The sequence below is a fragment of the Solanum dulcamara genome, chromosome 9, assembly GCF_947179165.1.
Source record: "Solanum dulcamara chromosome 9, daSolDulc1.2, whole genome shotgun sequence".
Classification (NCBI taxonomy): Eukaryota; Viridiplantae; Streptophyta; class Magnoliopsida; order Solanales; family Solanaceae; genus Solanum; species Solanum dulcamara.
In genome coordinates, this window is record NC_077245.1 from 1,544,398 (window position 1) to 1,557,967 (window position 13,570).

At 35.2% G+C, this 13,570-nt stretch overlaps 3 protein-coding genes and 1 non-coding gene across 4 annotated transcripts; 3 read left to right on the forward strand and 1 right to left on the reverse strand.

Moving 5' to 3' along the window:
- Positions 1–363: 363 nt before the first annotated feature.
- On the forward strand, positions 364–3,776 carry LOC129904322 (uncharacterized). The gene is made up of 8 exons (XM_055979883.1): positions 364–491; positions 572–705; positions 971–1,043; positions 1,601–1,683; positions 2,392–2,430; positions 3,023–3,093; positions 3,160–3,274; positions 3,349–3,776. Exons 1-8 carry the CDS (start codon positions 446–448, stop codon positions 3,415–3,417), a joined length of 630 nt encoding a protein of 209 aa, XP_055835858.1. The 5' UTR covers positions 364–445; the 3' UTR covers positions 3,418–3,776.
- A 1,195-nt stretch (positions 3,777–4,971) lies between these two features.
- Positions 4,972–8,152, forward strand: LOC129903453 (protein SPA, chloroplastic). The gene is made up of 5 exons (XM_055979013.1): positions 4,972–5,346; positions 5,470–5,553; positions 5,916–5,967; positions 7,414–7,570; positions 7,834–8,152. The coding sequence occupies exons 1-5, from the start codon at positions 5,182–5,184 to the stop codon at positions 7,853–7,855; spliced, it is 480 nt and encodes a 159-aa protein (XP_055834988.1). The 5' UTR covers positions 4,972–5,181; the 3' UTR covers positions 7,856–8,152.
- Positions 8,153–8,685: 533 nt separating this feature from the next.
- TRNAS-UGA (transfer RNA serine (anticodon UGA)) lies at positions 8,686–8,767 on the reverse strand. Its single transcript has one exon. It is a non-coding gene; the product is annotated as a tRNA-Ser (tRNA).
- Positions 8,768–8,818: 51 nt separating this feature from the next.
- LOC129904320 (probable diphthine methyl ester synthase) lies at positions 8,819–12,758 on the forward strand. Its single transcript, XM_055979881.1, has 6 exons — positions 8,819–9,104; positions 9,200–9,324; positions 10,444–10,673; positions 11,326–11,365; positions 11,443–11,534; positions 12,396–12,758. The coding sequence occupies exons 1-6, from the start codon at positions 8,955–8,957 to the stop codon at positions 12,575–12,577; spliced, it is 819 nt and encodes a 272-aa protein (XP_055835856.1). The 5' UTR covers positions 8,819–8,954; the 3' UTR covers positions 12,578–12,758.
- Positions 12,759–13,570: the final 812 nt, after the last annotated feature.

Here is a 13,570-nt window from a genome sequence, read left to right on the forward strand (position 1 = left end):
TCTATCTAAGCATTCATTTTATTGCACAATTACAACCATATTACATTTCTCTATTTAATTTGTTTCCTCCCCTGCCTATTTGATTTCGTTTCCAAGAATTCAACATGTTCCGGCAGGAATCTACTTTGAAATTGGTATAAACCGATATACTCAAATATTCTTTTTGTAATTCACCACTAATATTAAAAAATTAAATTGTGCAGGTATAAATATTTGAAAATTATCTTTTCGGATTGTTTCATGTACAATTTTCTGAAGCTAATATCAGCTCCATTTTAAATACTTTTGTTTGTTGACTATTTTACCCTTGTGCTTTAGACATATCAGTGGCTTGCAATGGAGCGAAAGGGATAGAGCATGGAAATGACAAAATTAGGGGAAATCACTTACAGCCTCTCACTCTTTTTTTCAATTTCATAGCAGAGACGGAGACGGAGAAATTACAATGGAGAGCGCTCTTCTCTCTGCTTCCCGCTTCACTACTCTGCGTAGTAAGCCAATTTTGAAATTGGAACTTTTTTGTTAAGTGTACTTTATAAATGTCCACTGATATATATTTTTATCTTATCAGAAGCAGAAAGAAAAGTAGTAGGTGGGCCTGTGGCTGCGAGGAAATTACAGAGCTCATTCTATGGCAAAGAGATTAATACTCATGCTCTTTTCATCAGAAACTTCAAAAGAATCCATCTCACTGTCACCTCAGTGGTTAGTTAATTCATATTTCTGATTTTCATTTGATCTACTTTTGCCTTTGGAATTTGAGAGGATTCCTCATGAGAATTGTTAATAATACTATAGTTAAACCTCTATAGTGAGATGTTGTTATAAAGAGTATATAATATAACATAATATGAAAGTTGGTTCGAAGAAAACTAGGCCGGCCGCTGTAGGGAAATGTTGTTATAGAGATATCTGATTGTATCTAATTGTATTTGCCTTGGAATTTGGGCTAATGTTCATGCTTTTGCAGATGCGGAGGAAACTAATAAAGAAGGAGACTGTTGTTCCTGACCCTGATTACCGAATTCCTATTGTCCTTCTAGGTGCATTTTTCTTTGATAAGTCAGCATTTTAAATTTTTTTGTTTAAGTTAAACACATTGGTTGTCTATTACACCTTTTTTGGATGTCAGTTATTGTTATTTTAGCTACAATGTTAGTTTTTATTGCATCCTATTATTAACTCCGTTGTTATGTAACAATGAAAAATTCCATATAATGTAACAGCTTATTTGGTGTGATCACGTGGCCTTACCATTTTTTTCTTCTCATTTTGCCCTTATTTTGTATTTAATAATCATATTACTTTTACCCTATCATAATTCTATCTCATACTCTGTTTATCTTTTTTAAAGAATATTGTAAGCTTATTGTTCAAATTGTTGGTACATGGTGTTATGAAACGACAGGAAACAATACAATCTATACATTGTATTCATCAAGACAATACAACATAGTACATTGCAATATCATACATTATGAAACGATATGTAACGACCATCCAAACAATTGTTATTTGTGTAGAATTTGCCTCAGTCCCCCACCCATTTCATTTTTCTCTAGTGTCTTTGTTCTAATTTTTTACGTTTTGGTATGAACAGGGTTATCTGGTGGTTTATTTTATGCGGAAAATCTACCAGCAGCAGTTCCTATTGGACTTCTTGGATTACTCCTGTTATTCCAGGTACCTCCTTTTTTCTTACAAATGAGATGGAGAGCAAAACCGTAATCAATTTATTTAGAATGAGGTTGTGTAGTACTTCTGTTTTAAGCAGTTTCATCCAGTCCATGTACAAGGCACCTGTGCTATGTGGATCATAGACATTGAGGCTTTACTGTACTTGATGCACATTTACATGTTTAAAGTTTGTGGCTTTCAGCAAACAAAAAGTTGTGAGGTGGAAATTCAATGATACATACTGAACTTTTCCTAGCATAGTGTGGTGCATGAATTGGACCTAGAGAAGATTAGTAGGAGACAGTTTTGCTTGCATTGCCTTAAGAAACTTAAGAAAGTAATTCAGGAGCCAACCTAGAGATTCTAGGTTCGAATCCCGAATACACTTGCTGTGAGATTACCAATTCTAAGTTGGTGGATCACTTTGGCAACCTGTGCTTCTGAGTTGAATAGGCTGCTTGATGGATTGGTCGAGGTGTGCATAAGCTGACGGGCTGACCAATAACCCAGAAGGAAAAACACTTCATAATCTTCTGTCAAGAGTTGAACCCATGACATCCAAGTTATAGTGGGAAGCTTCTTCTATTGCTCTGGATCTTGTAACGGATCACCTGTTAATTCTGCTTATTATCTTAGTTTCCTTGATCTCAGTCATCCGTGTAGCATCTATCGAGCTGGCCTTTATTATTGATTCGCTTTGTTTTTCCCTTGCAGACTACAAGAGTGAGATTTGTCTTTGATGATGAAGCTCTGGTATGCTTTCTCTCATCCTTCAGCCAATGCTTGCACTCCTTCAGCCAATGCTGCACTCTTTTGATAATGCATGCTTAGATAACGACAAGATAAATCAGATAAAAGCATTCAGTTTCATGATCCTTTTCCTTGTTCAGCTGGTTAATGAGTTGTGCAATTTGTTAAAAAGTTGATACAAGTGAAAATGAAAGCATGTTTGAACTCATTAGTAAAATGATTCCCTTATATTTTCTTTCTTAAACTCTAAATTTAATTTAGTTTGGAGTGGTAACAGAAAATAGTGTTTTTCTCAAGTTTAGTACTTATATATTGTACTTATATTACAATGTGTTCGTATCATCATATTTTCTACCTTTGAAATAAGCAAATCGGTGTCCCAAGATTGACTTGATATGTCCTTGAATTGTAGAGGGGTTCTCTGATTTGACTAATTACCATTGCATAGTTCTCTTGTTGGCTAATATGGTTGTGAAGCACCGCTTTGTGTAACCTGTGGTTAAATCCTTATTTGTATAAATCTAATGCAAGCAATTTATGTATTGTTACATGGTATATTTTGTTCTCTCTAATTGCTATGTTAACTTCGTTGCAGGAGGTGAAAGTTGGGGAGCAACTCAAGGAGTCAGGTGAAAATGTTTTCGTGGGTGGAAAGAACCGCTGGAAGTAAGTAGAAGGCAATCCTTGCTCTAAGTCAGTTTTGCCGAATGATTGATTCAATGATGTGAACAGATATTCTTCATTTGTGAACTGGGAGCTCTGGTGGCCAAGCTTTCCGATTTTGGTTTATTTCAAAGAGAAACAGACAAAACCCGAGGGACAAGTGCACTTTTTCCCAGTAATTTTTGTAAGTGCTTTTAAACCTGGAATGTGTATCATTTATGTCACGTGAGGTTTAGTCTAATTAAATTTCATAAATAGAACGGGAAGCAACTGTATGATGTTATGGTGGAGAGATGTGGCCCTTCAAAAACTAGCGGACCAAACTAGTGCAGCATGAGCTCCTGGGAGAAGACGAAGATGAGCTGGACAAACCAGACGATCAGATTTTGTGGCAAAGGTATGAAGCTCAAAGAGGTTAAGGAACTTGTCAGTTCAGTTACAAGATGTGGTTTAATCAATTAACGTATATTCCCTTTCATGTTTTTATGCATCTGTAAAGTCATAAAGGTAAACTAATGCTCATTCTGAGTTTGAGTCACAACTCACAAACAATGTATTATATATATCTCCTTACTGTACGAAAGGCGGTAACTGGATGCAAACTCTCTGTTCACATTTGGGATGTGTAACAAGTTCTAGCTCATATATTGTATCATACATTTGCAGTTCTAACATGTAATTTGTTACATTGGCGTCAGTACCAACAAATTATTGTTGTGATGAGTTAAAATCGCACTGAAAGTTGATAATTTAATAAAATAAACAAATGTTACTGATCGCAATCGCCTATCATTGATGAAAATCACGGATGATTAGGATTCAAATTTCAGCGCCAGCAAAAATTCTTCACATGGTAACTTTACTAAGTCTACTTATTCGACACTTGTGTTGAAGAAAGATGATGGATACTTGAGCAAGGTGTGTATAAAGTGGCTAGCATTACCGATATATAAAACTATTAAAGAACTAGTTTAGTGTACGTGTCTGTGCATTGCATCATAAACTATTAGATATGTTTCTAACCTAAGTAGGTTTTTATTTATTTTGATTTAAAATTTAAATTTTTTGTTAACTTCAATAATTTTTGGTGATAGTGATACTTTAATTATACAAAATATCCCGTCAAAATTTTAAAAAAATGTCCAAATATTGATGGTAGAGTAGCGAAGATTTACACAAATATTTGTTTTTAGGTCTTTATCATTTAGATTTCATATCTATTTTTAAAAGTTGTGCAAGTATAACTTTGAGAAATTACCCCTTCAGACAATGTTAGACTCGAGTGTAATATTTATTCATATACTATTCAACTTTGCAGAGAAAACATAAGGTTGTTGTCTAACATTTGATATAACATATAAAAATTTAGATTGTTGTATGATATTTCCTGATTAAATTTTTGATTTGTTCAGACGCGATCTTAAGACCGTGGTTTAACAACAACAACAACAACAACATGTCCAGTGAGATCCTCGAAGAGAGGTTTGTGGAGAGTAAGTGTACGCATACGTTTCACTACCTAGTACAGGCAGAGAGATTGAGTCTGAAAGATCATCGATTCAAATGTGACAAATTCAGATATAAAGAAGAAAAAAACATAATAACTCATAAGAGAAATCATGCAAAGCCTACAAAAAAGAAATAAAAAAAATAAAAAAGTACAGTAGCCAAAACACAATAAACAGATTAAGATAAATATCAAAAGCAAGAATTATAAAAATACAACTAGTACAACGACATACACAAACAAGTATGAACGCCCCAAAAAGCAGCGACATGTTTTGTATTTCTCTCGGGCCGCATGGTAGACATTTTCGTGTCGCAATTAAACCTTAACCCTTTAACATAAAAGCCCATCCAGTAAGCAAAAACGAAAAAAAAAGAAGAGAAAAAAAACAATGAACTGACTGGTAAATATGAAGTGTGACCCCACACAATCCAAAGGCCAACAATGGATATAGCTAAAACACATCGTGTCAGCTTCAAATTTCTTGTTTTTCTGATTCTGATGATAGCAAAAACCATAGCCAAAGAGGGAAGCAAAACGAAAGCCATTGAGAAATTTATAGAATAAATAGAAAAAAGAAGGAAATGTTAACAGTACCTTCACTTTCCCGCTTTAAGTCTCCATTTATCAGCTCCCCTCTTAAGCTCTCTCCTCCTTCTTCTTCTTTTTTCACTCAGAAATTTCATCAAACATATCGTGGGCGAAATTCTTATCCATGTATTAGAGCTGTGGATCTTGATCAAAACACGGTTTTTTTCTTTGTCAACTTCTCTTTTTCTGTTTTTCTTCCATAATTATTGCTTAAATTTGGTTGATGTCACATGGCTGTTTTTTATTTTTATTAATTTGGGGGATTGTAATGTACTTGGCAGGTGATAGCAATTACAGTTGGGGTGCTCAGCGTTGCTATTGGAGTTGGAATTCCAGTTTTTTATGAAACCCAAATTGATAATGCTGTAGGTTTTTAAATTTAATTTTATGAAATATGCTCTTCGAATATATTTTTGTACCTTTCTTGATTATCAGGGGGTGGAGCTACGGTTCTACTTATGGGTTCGGCAGAATTCGGTAGCTTGGGCTCAAACTCTGTATTTGTGTTAAAAGGGTCCACTTAGTATGTATATATAACTTATCTGAAACCTAGTAAGTTGTCTTTTCTAGAATTTAGAAATCATAAACTCAAAATTCTAGATAAACTCAAAATTCTAGTTCGGCCTCTGTTGATTATAGGGGTGACATTGACTATATGCTACTTATTTTCCTTCTGGAATTCGATTTATAACTCTGTTTTCATAGTTAAAGAATGTACATTTTACAGGCAAAAAGAGAGAATACACAAGCCTGCTTCCCCTGCACTGGCACTGGTGCTCGTAAGTATTTCTTGAACTAGACTTTCCATTCTGTTGCTTCTTGATATGTTCGATCCGATAAGTACAAATGAGCCTAGAAGTATATTGTTATGTCCACAAGTTTACTTAAAACATTATTAGTACATAATTGACGGGTAGCACTCATCAAATGAGAAATTTGAGCTGAATGACTGCCCAGAGAACAGCAGAATTATATTTTGGCTTAATAAAACAATTTCGAGACAATCGCATTAAGTGAGAGTTTTCTATCTGCCTCGAACTCTCAGAAGTTTAGTTTCTTTTGAAAATGAATACTAGAAGCTAGTAATTCTTGTTGTTGAAGGAGTGCATACATTGGTTCAATAACAACAAAAGCAAAGTTCTGATTCGCGCTTGGCTTAGTTTTAGATGCTGTAGTACGTTTTCTGATGGTTTTTGGCCCATGAAGAACATGTTCATCCATCCTTGTTATCACTCTATTCTTTCTTATAGGTCTTAGGAAAATAACTCGTATGGTTCCTTCCTATATTCTATTTTAAGATATAACTTGCACCACTTATTTTCTTCGTTTAGTGATGGTGCTCGTTGCTCAGTTCTAGTCATTTGTTTGCCAGCAAAGAGAAACTAGACTTTGGTTTGTGCTATCACCGTCTCTTATTTTAGTGATGTTTTTGTTTGTATATATCAATTATCAACTTCCGGAAGTCCGAGCAAAGACACTAAACCCACATTTCAATTGCTTTCATGGATCTTAAGCTGGGTTATTGAATTGGCCTAGTTTTTTATAACTTTAAATTGGCATGTATGACTTGATCAAAATCTCTGACATGATGGATAGAGCGAATTGTGCATTTCTTAATATGGATCGAGGATTTATTTTTTTAATCACGTAATGTATGGCACTTTAAAGATCTCATTGGAGGTTGACGCCTATCCCTTAGCATGTCTCTAGTGCCAGGAATTTCTGGATTGCAGCTACTTACATGAATGACCAATTACCAATGAGCTTCTAGGATATCTGTGGCTGTGATTGCAACAATTTTGTTCAACTTGCCACTTCGTCCTGGCTTGACTTGAATCTTTCCTTCTAATAACTAACGTCATTGTAATTGGGAAGTGTTCTAATGCTGACCCTAGGGTGATTTTTATGATTTGAGGTTTTTGTTTATCTAATATTTGCTCGGTGACTAATCTTGATAATTGTCACCTTAAACATCAAAGTGAATCTTGGGTGTCATGTGCCATCAATTACGATGCAATATTGATGCATGCATAGACATTGCGTCACGCAATAGGAGTGGAGAATTGAGTAATTGAACCACAAGATCTAACTGAGGTTTGATTATTCCAAAAGTTGTTAGTAGATTGTCTGACCAAAGACTGTACAGCAAGTTAATCTTTAAAACCTAACATCATTTTGAGGACTGACTCAGAGCTAATAATTATGAGGAAAGGTTTATATTGCAGAGAAATGCAGATTTTGCATGGGTACTGGCAGTGTGACAGTGGAGCTTGGAGGGGGTGAGACAGAAGTCTCTCGGTGCATCAACTGTGACGGTGCTGGTGGTTTGACTTGCACAACATGTCAAGGCAGTGGCATTCAACCTCGGTACCTTGATCGCAGGTGAGTGATTTTTTTACACCTCTTTGTTACACCAAAAATAAAAACTTATAACTACTTGTTTAGAAATAGATTGTTGGCAGAATGCGACTTCTGTTAGAATTTTGTATGATAAAGAGAACTTAGAACTCAGTTCCGCCTTACCTAAATTTTCTCCAAAATGTTATACATGGTCTTATAGTTAGTCATTTTCTTACATTGGTAGCATATGACCCTTTACTTCCGTTGGAGAAACTAATACTGAGATTGCCATTTCTGTTTGACAGGGAATTTAAGGATGACGATTAGATATGGAAGAACATTCAACATGGATGCCACAACTTGTTTATTTTCTAGAAGACCTGTCATTTTGACCCAGATATATTGACAGAAATTTCCTGTAAAATTCATTTATGTTTACCCCCCCTCTCTGCCTTTCTCAGTTTTTTACATATTCCTTTTGCCTTTTGTTCTTACATGTAAACATTAACAATGGAGCAATACATGATTTCATTACTAGCTTTGTCCAAAAGCTACATGTTGTAAAAGAGCCAAAGATGGTGTCTTTGGAGTACAGTTGAGGCAATGAAAATGTGCAGTTGTGTATTGCATTTTCTTTTTTATGGATTATACATCTTGTAAGTTTTTTTCAAGATTAAAATGGAGCATTACACGACCGAGTGCTAATAATTAAGATTTCCTTGGAATCCTTTTTCTTTTTAAAATTTAGTTTAAGTTTTATACATCCTCAGTGTAAATAACTTTGTACTCCATCCGTCATCAGGTCATCCAAATGATATATGCACGTAAGATTTTCATAATGGATGATATTTAAATATTAAAACTAAGATAGGTTATCTATTATAACAAATAAAGATGACATAATTGATTGATGTGATATTACTTAAACTCTTAAAATAAAATGTGCGTAAAAAAAATAGGAAAAAATACACACATTTTAAACATCTTGGATCAGTTGGGAGGAAAAAGAAGAAGAAACTTTTCGAATGGTCATTCAATTAAAGTAAAATAAGAAAGAAATATAGAGACAAAATTCGAAACCGGGTGATCCAAATGATATATACATGTAAGATTAAGAAAAATATGGAGACAAAATTCGATAGGATAAAAAGGAAGAACGTCGACAGCAGGGTTCGAACCTGCGCGGGCGAAGCCCAACAGATTTCAAGTCTGTCTCCTTAACCACTCGGACATATCGACATTTGTTCTGACCTCGACATAGCATAAATTAGGTCCAAAATATTTCAATTTACGAATTCCCCTTAGGGTTTAAATTCATCGTCTCCCTCGTCCAACTGGAAACAAGAACCCCAAAACGTGCTTCCTCTGTTTCTCGTACTGGAACTTGTAATTTGAAGTATATTGGAATAGTAGGGAAGGGAGAATCATGCTGTATATAATAGGTCTGGGATTGGGGGATGATAAAGATATAACTTTGAAAGGTCTTGAAGCTGTAAAAAAATGCAGCAAAGTATACATGGAAGCTTACACTTCACTTCTCTCTTTTGGGCTCTCCCCAAATGGCCTTTCCAATCTGGTTAGAAAAAAAGCTACTGTCTTTTCTTGTAATATCACTTTCAGTTAGTTAAAAAAAAGTGATTTTGATGATAAAGTTCTGAATTTTTTTTCCAGGAAAATCTTTATGGAAGATCAATTACACTTGCTGATAGAGAAATGGTTGAGGAGAAAGCTGATGAGATCCTTAATGAAGCTAAATCTTCTGACGTGGCTTTTCTAGTTGTTGGTGATCCTTTTGGGTAATCTTCAATAATTTGATATGCTTATTTATTTGAATAATGAAAACCCTTTTCGTTATTTAACTTTCAGTTGGTTTCAATTTTTGATCTTGGTTAGGGTAGAAGGTTAGTTGTTCGGCGAGGGTTGTCTAGCTTTCCTACAGGTTAGACTTGGGGCAGTATGACGCCCGTACCTGTTTCTCCTTTGGTACCAGCAGTATTAGCAGTTTTTGCATAGATTTTGTCTTGCGATCTATGTTTGCTACCCTTTGCGTCTTGTGTTTTGGTTATCATAAGAATTTGCTGCTGTTACTGTTTCCCTTCTCTATATGCTATGTGATGCTTCCTTCAGTATATGTTTTATTTCTTTCCTTTTGTATGTTCTTTGATTTGTGTTACTTGAGTCGGGAGTCTTTTAGCACCGGATATGTTGTTGTTATTGTTGGTCAGTTCTTGTAGCTTTGTTCAATCTTGTTTCACTTTGTATGGTCAATTTCTCAAAGAATTTGATTGTAAATTAGGAGATTTGAAAATCTTTTTGCCTTCGAAAGAAGATAAAGAAGGTAGATAGGCTATGAATGATTGTACCTATTTTGAAGTGAACATTCACCTTGATTCTCTAAAATCAAGAACAATAATAGGTTGCTTCTTTAAGTTTCGATCATGTGCTAGCAAATCATTGAACTTTGTCGCAAAACACCAAGTAAATTATCAGTAATTTATCATTCTAAGTTAGGAAGAGTGTGGAATACGGACCTTTGTATTGTTTTTAAAACTATGTTCATGCGTTCCTCTTTCAATATTAGTTATGCCTTCTATTTTGAATATAAAATTGACAGTTGAAATCGCTTATAAGAGAAATCATGTAAATGTTATGTCGAGACTCTCATTCCATTTTACGTAGAAGTATTGGATGACTTGCAGAATTTCTCTAAAACGATCAACTTTGTTGATATATGGTAGCAAAGGCTTAATTGGCTAATCTTCCTTGAGAGGAGAATATTTTCAAATGTCTTGTTTTGTTTATGGATTTAATAAAGCAGTAAAAATACAAAGATGGTTCTTTTCTTGTTGCCCTGTTGATGTTCTTTCACTTATCTACTTCCTATTCTCTCCATCATATGTCAATATTCAATACAGAGCCACAACCCACACTGATATTGTTGTCCGTGCTAAGAAGCTGGGTGTGGATGTTAAGGTGATACACAATGCATCTGTGATGAATGCTGTTGGAGTGTGTGGCTTACAACTCTACCATTATGGAGAGACAGTTTCCATACCATTCTTCACTGAGACCTGGAGGCCTGATAGTTTCTATGAGAAGATTAGAGAAAACCGAAAGCTTGGACTACACACACTCTGCTTGTTAGGTAAGTAGCTATTTAACTATTTTGTTTGATTCTTATATTGGTGGTGTCCGGGGCAACCTGTGACTAAATGACTGAGCAGCCTATTCAGTTCACTAGCACATGTTGTCAAGGGTATCTTGCGCACCAAGGTTAGCATATGGGCTCACACAAAATGTGCGCTTGGCACAAGATCTTGTTACTCCCATACAACTGCAGTGAGCTAATGAGAATAAGTAGTTGAGGTTCCGCAGAAAATAGCTTGACGCAAGGATGATAAAAAGCTTAAGACACTCATTCTTGTTACTCCCTCAACTGATAGACCATCCCCTTAGGGATTGTTATTTGGCTACATCACAAGTAATGTGTTAACTTTATATTCCATCTATAAGACTATAAATTTTCAGTTGACGGTCTATCATCTTTTGCTTCTAAATGGAAGCTTTTTACCCAACGTACTTCTGGACTGGTTTTCAGAGGGTTCAGTTCTCAACCATTGCTCACTGTTGTAGTGCTAACAATGGATGCTTCACATGAAACTAGATGTTTCTAGTTAACTTTTTGTTTTACTTTGCCGGTGACTTGTTGGGTTACAAAAGTACTTGATCAATCTTTTATTCCCCTTTTTTCGTGCTGCTTTCTCCATTTAATTGCATCTTCATCTTCTGATTTGCAGATATACGAGTGAAAGAACCCACCATTGAATCTCTTTGCAGGTTAGACTTCAATATTGCTTCCATTTATTCTTAGACGAATTGCTTGAAGTGGTATGTGACCCTGATGTTATTCTCAGAGGAAAGAAGCAGTATGAACCACCCAGGTTTATGACAGTTAACACGGCAATCGAGCAGCTCTTAGAAGTTGAAGAAGCCCGTGGAGAATCTGGTATGTTCATGAGTTTTATGCTTTTGCTTGAGAAAATGGTAATCCTTCAGCAGAATCTATCTTGGATCTCTGGCAATTGACTAGTATTAGACTTTATCCTAAAATTATTTTTTCTTCGGGAATTTTTTGGGGGAGGTGAACTATTATAAATAGCCTATTTCCCTTAGTTTGTCCAAGTTTGCAGTACTTCACTCTGTGAGAGCAAGATGTGATTTACTTGATATAGAGTCTTGAAGACCCATCCCTTCTGTTATCTCTATGATTCCTTATGAGACCCCCACTTTGCATGCTCTTCTTTAGCTAAAAACAGAATCTGACGGCTTGTGTAAATGTTTGCCAAACACGCCCATACATCATCTGTTTTTTGTGCTTTGATTATACTATTGTTTGGACCGTTTTCGTTATCTACTTATTTACTCTAATATTCTTGTCTGACCTTGTTCTATGTTTTTATTGAGCCGAGGGTCTTTCGGAAACAGCCGTCCTACATTGGTAGGAGTCAGGTCTGCGTACACTCTACCCTCCCCAGATCCCACGATGTGGGATTTCACTGGGTTGTTGTTGTTGTTGTTGTATAATAAGTTAGTTTCCTTAACATAACTAAGAGAGCTGGTAAGTATTTTTTTCTGCTCTTATGAGCTCAATCAAGAACTCAATCTGAAGCAAACAGTATGATAATGGACATGGTTTAGTAATGCCTCTAACCTACGCCTTATTTACAAGCATGACGTACTTATTGTGTATAATTGACATCTAGTTTTGTTTTAGCCCCGTCTTTATGGCATGTATTGTAATAAAGGATGTTGTTTGACATTTATAGTGACTAACATTTCAATTTGCTTCATGTTTTAAAAATTGCAGTATACGGTGAAAATACAATTTGTGTTGGTTTTGCGCGGCTGGGGAGTGAAGACCAGAAGGTGGTTGCTGGTTCAATGAAGCAACTTCTAACAGTTGACTTTGGGCCTCCATTGCATTGCTTAGTCATAGTTGGCAAAACACACCCTGTTGAAGAAGAAATGCTGGAATTTTATGGGCTTTAGAAAACTTATCACAGGATTGCAATAGCAAATATTGTATTCATGTGTTGCCTTTTGTATTGTACCATTCCATTCTTTTTGGTGACTATTTATTTAGGCATTAGATGAGTATGATAAATAGTTTGCTTTGTAAACTCTTTCCATGTTCAAGTGACTTCACATATTTTCAAGAATTCTTGGTTAATTTTGTTATCTTTCACAAGTATTCTTATTATTATGATAATAACAACATATCCAATGTAGTCCTACAAATAGAGTATGGAGAATAAGATGTACGGAGACCTCATCGCTACTTTTGTGGGGACAAGTATTCTTATTACATTTTTCTTGTACACACTATGGTTCATCGTTGGCTAATGCTATTAAGTTGGGGAACATCTTGGTAAAATGTCTTTTCTTCCAACCATATAGAAAATTAAATGGAGAAATCAGGTGAGTGAGGATTTATATAACAAATTGTAGAGTTCATTAACCGTAATGCTTAAATGGTTCATTCATATTATATCAATTTTATATAGGGAAAAGGCATAAATTTCCTGCTAAAGTTATATTAAAAAATCAATTACATTTTAAATTATCATGACGATCTATTACACATCTAAACTACCTAAAAGTGAAATTATTACCCCCTACAACTAATGTGGCAAAAAAAAAGAGTAGCGCGTCAAAAATTTCTGTAAAGTAAAAAACAAAATCACTCACCCTCACATCCTTTCTTCATCACACCACCTACCCTCTTCTTCTTCACACTCACTTACCCACCTCCATTTACTCCCATTTTGAATCTTGATTTTTTTTCATTCAAAACCCATTAAAGTAAAAAAAATTAAAAAACAAAATCACCCCAAACCCGCGTCCTTTCTTCTTCACACCCACCTACCTTCTTCTTCGTTACATCCACCTTTATTTACTCCATATTTTGAATCTTGATTTTTTTTCTTTCAAAACTCATTAAGAAGAAGAATTCTTCTCCCCATTTTGATGGAGAAGACGATT